This window comes from Triturus cristatus, chromosome 8 (genome assembly GCF_964204655.1).
Source record: "Triturus cristatus chromosome 8, aTriCri1.1, whole genome shotgun sequence".
NCBI lineage: Eukaryota > Metazoa > Chordata > Amphibia > Caudata > Salamandridae > Triturus > Triturus cristatus.
In genome coordinates, this window is record NC_140591.1 from 1,618,641,393 (window position 1) to 1,618,649,556 (window position 8,164).

Consider the following 8,164-nt stretch of genomic DNA (forward strand, 5'->3'; position numbering starts at 1 on the left):
TTAGTAATTTGACATCTAAACACAGTGGTGCACCAATCTGTTGGCCTGTGAGTTACACATCCACCCTTGCAGCAAGCGCACAAGATTCTGTTGGGGAGTCCACAGGTAAGGCCCTTTCGTGGAAAACATGAATGTATGTTTATATGCAATTCATATTTGTAGTAACACATAATGAAATGCTTGAAAGCGATCAAACTAAGTCCATCCAAGAACATTTAGACAATGTTTTTTTAACCAGGTAGTACAGCGGCATTGCTGCCCCCCCCCAAAATGCTTATGTGGCCTGCATCCAAAAACAGAAGCTCTGAAAACAGTATCGCTGTGCAGCCCAGGGCAACCACACACTGGTGCTCCAAATTTGCAGGCTCTAGCAACCTCCCCATTCAGGACACAAAAATGTTTGTCGCCTGGTTTGATGGGAATGGGGTGAGGTGCGACTCTCTCCCCTCCCCTTAACTATCCAAATGACCTGTTATCGGTTACATCTCCTCAACTGACACCACCTGCCTGTATCGTTCTAACCAGCCCTGCGAATATGAATCCAGCACCACTGCATATCCTATTTATTTTTTTTTATCATCATCACTGTAGGTTTACAGAAAGCAGTAGATATATTAATACCAAAATTACATTTAGATTTATCATTTTAAGCACCCAACCAACTAATATGAAATGTATCCACTTATGAACAAGGGGGAGCTATTCAACCATAGAGCCGTCTACCCATACAGCTAATCAGACATTTGTCAATGCATCTATCCATCCAAACGATCAGCCATACAAAACTATACCAATTTTCCTTAAATGCTCATATTGCCCACAAGGGAATAATACAGCATTTTTGTAAACATCCAACCTCGCTGTGGGCATGGCTGCAGGAATTATGCACTTCTGTGGCCACAATTTCAGTCGATTTGCCACATAATCAACAATCTGCAGATTTTAACATGCATCGTTTCTAGCCCCAAATGATCAAGTTACTAAAGATAGTGCAACACTTCAAGCAAGTTAAAACTACCACAAAACATTAAAGCCAATAGATAAAACTGTGGGCCAGCACAAAACATCACTTACAAAGCAAATCAGTCTCAAAAGGCAATGCCCATTACCTATGTCAATCGAGTTAGGATTGGAATTAACTGCCATGGAACAGCATTATTACAATGAAATGTTATGTAGATGTTAAAAGGACTACTACAGTGGCAGGCAAGCAGACGTTGTACAGGCACCCATTAACCATCAGCTGGCAATCTCACGCCCTCAGATCCAGTATCAAGCTCACTGGTTTAGTAAAACAAGCAATCCAGAACACCAACTGGTTAACAATGGTAATGCAATAGATTATAATCAGGCAAGAGACTACACCCAGGTTGTGTCCATTCTAACAGAAATTTCCAGGAGACCATTCATGGGGAAGATTCTCTCCGTAACTCCGGCTACCAGCTGTAAGATTGTATAGCAAGGTTGACAGACCCGCACTGATACCATGCAATGAACAATCCACATACTGCCACAATCTTCCTGCCTGAAATCTGGCCTAGAACTAGATTCAGCATACTAGCAAACAATTCAATTTGTTTACCACTAGTTAAATAACATGCTTCGCCAAGCCATTGCGTAGAGGTTTCCCTTTCTACCCAATAGATTCACACTGCAGAGTAGCTTAACTAATGATAGCATGCAGCACTCTATTAAAACCCCTAAAGGGAAACAAACCCAAGATTAGATAAGTCTGCTAGACCACACTTTTGCACACAGTCAATACCAACTAGATCTCAAGTTCCACTTGTGCTAGGTTCTGCTTTCCAATTAGTCAATTGCGGGTAATCCATAACAAAGCAGAGCCTGAGAATTAAAGGCGCAGATCTGCCTCTGGTCGCTCCATTGTTAAACCCCTACAGGAAAGAGGTTCGCAATCTAGGAACATTTTAAAGGCTACCACTTTAGAATGTCCACCGTAGAGGGAACCAAAGTTACCCACTTTAGATTGCTTTCTAAATAGAAAGATTAATTCACTTCTGCTTAACCTAGGTACATTTAAGCTGAATAAAAGCCGCAGCCTAATACCAGTTCAAGTACAGACTACAAATTCAAGTGTTTACTAATTATTCCCTCAGGTCAACCAGGTAACCCAGAACGACCAAACAGCTTTACTGCAACATTTACTGGTTCAACAGGCACACTGTATTCTGAAAACATGTTTATTAAATAAGAACGTTTTAAATACATTACAAATAAAACAAATTCCATATGCTTTTTGCCATTATTGTACAATTAGCTAGCAGCAATTTCCATTTCTGTAGCTTAATTTTATACCTGGATTAATATAGCACAAAGTGTCCATCGGTTTTTGTTCCCTCGTCTCTTAAACCCTTCCAACCTTTTGACCAGTGAGGCCTCTCACCTAGGTATATCAAGTGGGGTAAGCTTCTGGTCATGTTAAACCCAAAATGCTACTAGTGTCAAAAAGACAGGCTTTCGTGTAACTGTCTAGTATTCTCTGATCAGTCAGCCTTTCTCTCCATTAATTTCAAAAACTTTGCTAGTATACTTCACATGTGCCATGTGATATCTTGACTTCTGCAATGCTTTATTAGATGGTGATGGAATTCTCCCTAGGGTTGGATTCGGTGCCATTTTGACATTAGGATTACAGTCCTGTCAATTTGTCTCCAACCCTCCAGCAAAGAGTCTCCCACTACAGATGCTGATGCTGTTTATTACATTAAAGTAGCATGTCCTTAAAATTGTGAAAGGGCATTTTCACAGGCTGGTCAGTTTAACTTGTGACGAGGGAAATACTAGGACTGGTTACTCCTTGCACATGGAATCCTACGAACTGGAACATTTAGAAGCCATGGACTTTAAGCTGGTCATCCTTTGCCAGTCCCACCTGCAAAAGAGAGAATCACCTTTAATATTTAGCTTTCAATAAACAAATCTCTATAAAGTGTGTGCGTGCGTGGGGCGCTTACCTCAACGAGGAACTGGCATGCGTTTTTACGCTGGTCACCTTGAAGCTGGATTACCTCTCCGTATTCTGGGTGCTCAACCACAGTACCATTGCAAGCAAATTTCTAGAAAGAAAAAGCAGCCATTAAACTAGTCTGCAAAGTCGGAACTTTAGATAGAATGCAGCGGCGAGAAATAGTACAAATGTTTACATTATAAAAACAACTATAAAAAAACCCTGAGAAATCAGGATGGCTGATAAATGAACACAAGACTACTGTTCAGATACTGGACAAAGAACTACTAGACTTATACCACGATTACAATCCGCTTGATTGCAAGGAGCAATAACCCGTGTTACTACATGTTACAAATTGTGCCGTAAGCTCCCAGCAGGTTTCTATTTTGCGGCTGCTGCATATTCAGCTCACGTCCTCTCTGGCATAATCCCCTTATTGTAGCATAAAACGGTGTTGCCATCTTAAATGGAACAAGGTAATAAAAACGCAGACGAATTGCCGCTCAGTTGAAAGACTTCAAGAATGACTTGCGCTTAGCAACAAAAGTAACCTCTCAAACTGCGGTGAAGCCTATGCCTAGGCAGTCAAGTGTAACGACGTAAAAACATCTATACAGCCCAAAAATGTGCAACATAAGTGGCGTTTTCTTGCTGCATAACGTAGTGAAATCCTGATTCACATTTCCAGTAGGCCCTGACTACACCATTACTAGGGCTGTAAACGCAACCGGTAAATTCTGATCCCACCTGTGGCGCAATACAATAAGCCTGTAAGAAATAAGGGGCATATCATCAAGCATGGTGTTAAAATAGCCGCTTTAGCGGCAGAAAACTGTCGCTAAAGCGGCGATAATGGGCTTGATAATATGCCGCAGAGAATTCCATAAGAAGCCCATGTTGACACCAGAACATGGGCTTCTATGGGAATTACGGGCATATTATCAAGCCCATTATCGCTGCTTTAGCTGCAGTTTGTCGCTAAAGCAGTGATAATTTTAATGCGGTTTCTTGATAAGCCCCCATGAGTGTTCAATATATATATATATCATGGTATATTGGTGATTCAGTGGGTATATGAGTGCCTGTATGGAGGATTCCGTTGGTGTTTGCCTGATTGTATATGTGAGTTATTAGGTGTCTTACTGAATGCATGGATGAGTGACTAGGTTGTGTGAATGTCTGCATCAGTCTGTGTCTAAGTGGCTGTATGGGTTGGTGAGTGGGTACATGTGTGGCTGTATGGGTGATTGATTGGTTTTCTGAGTACCTGTAAGGGTGTATGAGTATGTGGGTGAGGGGTTGTGTGACTGCTTGCATCAATGTGTGAGTGGGTGAGTCAGTGCCTGTATGGGATAGTGAGCATGTCTGTGAGAGGCTGTATGGGTGACTGAGTATGTGTATGGCTGTGTCGGTGAGTGAATGGATGTGTCAGTGATATATGGGTAACTGCATATGTGAAAGGGAGTATAGGTGAGTGTTGGGGTATATGAGTGCCTTTATGTGTAAGTGAGTGATTGTGAAAGTGGCTGTATGGGTGAGTGTGTGCTTGTGTCAGTGACTGTATAGGTGAGTTTGTCAGTTGGTGTCTAAGTGGCTGTATGGACGATTGGTTTTCTGAGTACCTGTAAGGGTGTACGAGTGTAGGTGGGTGAGGGGTTCTGAGACTGCTTGCATCAATGTGCGAGTGAGTCAGTGCCTGTACGGGATAGTGAGCATGTCTGAGGCTGTATGGGTGACCGAGTGTCAGTGATATATGGGTGAGTAACTGCATATGTGAAAGGCAGTATAGGTGAGTGTTGTGGGTATATGAGTGCTTTTATGTGTAAGTGAGTGATCGTGAAAGAGGCTGTATGGGTGAGTGCTTGTGTCAGTGACTGTATAGGTGAGCGAGTACGTGTTAGTTTCTGCATGATTAAGTGAGTGGGTAGCATGAATAACTGTAGGCGAGTAAGTGGCTGTGTGATGGACTGTGTGAGTGAGTAGATACGAGTAGCTCTATGGGTGACTGGTAGTGTGCGAGTGGCTATGTGGATGGACACATCAATGGCTGTTATTAGTGACTGATAATTTCAACGCCGTTTCTTAATATGCCAAGTAATTTAGTCTACGTGCTTCATACAAGTGGAACTGTACACCTAAAAATAATGGAGATCAAGGGCAACCAGTTGCTTATCTAAAACTAACCAGGGGGCATATCAGCAACAAGCGGCTATAATTATCGCTAAGCGCACTTAGCGCTAGGATAATTATCGCCGGCTAGCGTGGATTTTTATCGCTGAGATAGCGTGCTATTAGGAGCCTTTTTCTCAAAAGCGATAAAAATCCTCACGCTACCTGCTTAACATGATTATCACTGGAAACCCAGTAATAATCTCACGCAATGTGGCGTTAGCTTGACGATAGGGACTCAAACTTAGCCATGATATCCACCTTACATAGGATATCATGGCCAAGTCAGTCCTGAAGCAGGCGTAAGGAAAGTAGCGATAACAGGTCATCACTACTTTTCTTGCCGCTGTGCTTCATAGCGTGGGCCTGATAAGATTTAAGGTCGCTTAGCAACATTTGTCATGTCAGGATGCAAAGGTGGGAGTTAGGAAATCCTGCACAAACACAAGTTCTCACGCGTTAGCTTGCTAATTAGGCGTTAAAATTATCGCCGCTTTTCGGCCGAAAACGGCGACAGTTTTATCGCCTTGCAAATATGCTCCCAGGTCTTTGGGCATATCGAATTGTGTCCAACCCACGCCAAGCCGGGAGTCATTTGGCTGCCCATTTCCACCCTCCCACCCATTATTTAGAACAGTTTCACTCAAATCACTTTCGTCAAGGATCACTTTGTGCATTCTTGAGCCCCATTTACCTTTTTAAAGGCCTTGACTAACTTCTTTTTATCGTAATCATCTGCAATCCCTTGTACGGTTGTGAGGGTCTTCCTGCCGTTCCTCTGCTGGATCCTTATATGAATAGAATCCTCTGTCCCTGCTGGGAGCCAGTCATCACCCTTGGTTGCATCAGCAAAGGGGTCTGAAACACAAAACGTTACATAAGCAAGCGTTGCATTCATTGGACGTTGTCTAAATGACACGACGCAGCAGAATCAGTCGTCAACACAGCTAAATTGACAGCAGGTCCACTGATCACAGATGGGCACGGACAGAGAAATAGTGTACGTGTTGATATATTATATATTCCCGTTTAGACGGCACTACGGATAGCATTAAAGGCTCCGAGCAATGCTCGGCAAATCTCGCGGTTCAGTTCTACTCAAAAAACGAAGTAAAAAAAAAAAAAAAAAAAAAAAGTAAATCAGAAGCGGTCGGCGCAGCGGACGTTCACCAATACTGGTCACACTTCCAATCAGTGTACTAATAGCAAGAATTACATACACTGGGAGGAAACTGCTTTTGTCACCCGAGACCGACAGAGCCACAAACAATGTAACTAGGCCACTAAAATTTACGTAAGCCCCCTACATCGCACTTTCACATTAGAGGTCGATGTCTAGAGCAAAATATGCCTAACGGGGTGAAATATGGTACAGCCGACAGTCCCGAAATGGCGGCTACTAGAGAAGCCCAGTTTTAAAATGGCAGCTTGCTACGTGCCAGGGCGCCCCCACCCTCCGGATGGGAAGCTTGTCAGTCAAGCTACTAGCCCCGCCCCCCGCATCGAAGCATACACTACGGATGCTCCACCCCCCCCAGGATAGAATTGACAGAACATTGACAAGCACCGCCCCTCGCAACCATTGACGTCACCACTATGGGCGCGCCTCAAAGTCAGAGCACATCAACACAAAACTCCGACTGTCCGTCCGCCATTTTAGATGAACAAAATAGGGCGTACGCCAATCCGAAAACGGGCGATCCCCCCTCCCCCCAAATTACTTCCTCGGTAACAGGACACATCGAAATAATTATACACCATACGTTAGACAAAGTGTTCATAGGCGACCGCGCATAAAACCCATGAAGAATGCTAAATACAAGCTAAACAATACAATTGTTTGCCACTGTACCCAATGGATCTGTAGTGTAGGAAGTCTTTCTTTACACGTCTAAGCAGCCCACTAGGGACAGCGTCAAGACCACCCAAACGAACCGAGGAAAAACGCTTTCTGAAGCGTATTTACAATCACTAGCGAACTGTAACTCTTATACAGCATCAGTCCTCGATAAAACGGAACAACGTCAGAACTCTAAACTCAACAGAAACATCCAGTCTACTCAAAGAAAAATAATCTGACATTACACGAGCAGCCAGAAACCCCCCTCCCAGAAGAACTATTTCTCACCGAAAGACTGGAGGTTCTGGATAGCGGACATACGATACGCTTCTTTTTCCTCGATGGCAACTGTCGGCCGAGTACTAGCGGGGAGTTGGAGTCGGCGGCGGGGTGGGGGTCGTTCAGGTGATAATTCAGCTAACACCAGCTCAGTGAGGACAGAAGAAAAGGTGTTTCACAAAATGGCCGGAGCGGGCGTATATATAGGCGGCGTGCCTTCGTCAGCACGTCATTGTGATGCGAATGACGAATCGTGTGCGTCAGGACGTTGGGCGTGTTAGGGATGGGGCACACTGACACTGTGGATCATTAGCGATGCCCACATCTGTTTTAGCTCCTCCCGGCTCTCGTGTGTGTGGCTCAACTTGGGGCCTTATGAAGTCCGACCCCGAGAGCAGTACCTGGACGGGGCTAGGGGGAGCGAAGGCAGGGAAGTGACTGGGCCGAGGGGTAGGTCACTGGCTCGGCCCAGTCAATTAATGTAAGCATATGAATGTGGCCGGGGTATTGAAGCACAGGCGCCTGGCACGGGGACCTATTTCGCCTGAGAGCGGCGCGGCGGCTGCGGGTGGTAGGATGGGGAGGGGAGCGCTGGGGCTTGGAGGTTTGAAAAGCTCTGTGAGGTGCGGAGGGCAGGAGGGGGAAGTATCTGCGAGGGATTGCCATGGCAGCGATGCTTCAACGCGTTGATTCTGCCAGCAGGGTTTCATCCTGGGGCTGGCGATACGCTCAGTGTAGGGTTTCATCCTGGGGCTGACATGACGCTCACTGTAGGGTTTCATCCTGGAGCTGGCATGGCGTTCACCATAGGGTTTCATCCAGGGGCTGGCATGATGCTCATTGTAGGGTTTCATCCTGGGGCTGGCATGGTGTTCATTTATTTAATGCATTTTTATATTGCGCAA

The 8,164-nt window shown here is 44.8% G+C and overlaps 1 protein-coding gene across 1 annotated transcript; it reads right to left on the bottom strand.

Moving 5' to 3' along the window:
- Nucleotides 1-2,185: 2,185 nt before the first annotated feature.
- LOC146806350 (eukaryotic translation initiation factor 1-like) lies at nucleotides 2,186-7,436 on the bottom strand. Its single transcript, XM_085623558.1, has 4 exons — nucleotides 7,269-7,436; nucleotides 5,835-5,998; nucleotides 2,976-3,077; nucleotides 2,186-2,893 (listed from the first exon to the last, which is right to left on the bottom strand). Exons 1-4 carry the CDS (start codon nucleotides 7,297-7,299, stop codon nucleotides 2,849-2,851), a joined length of 342 nt encoding a protein of 113 aa, XP_085479684.1. The 5' UTR covers nucleotides 7,300-7,436; the 3' UTR covers nucleotides 2,186-2,848.
- Nucleotides 7,437-8,164: the final 728 nt, after the last annotated feature.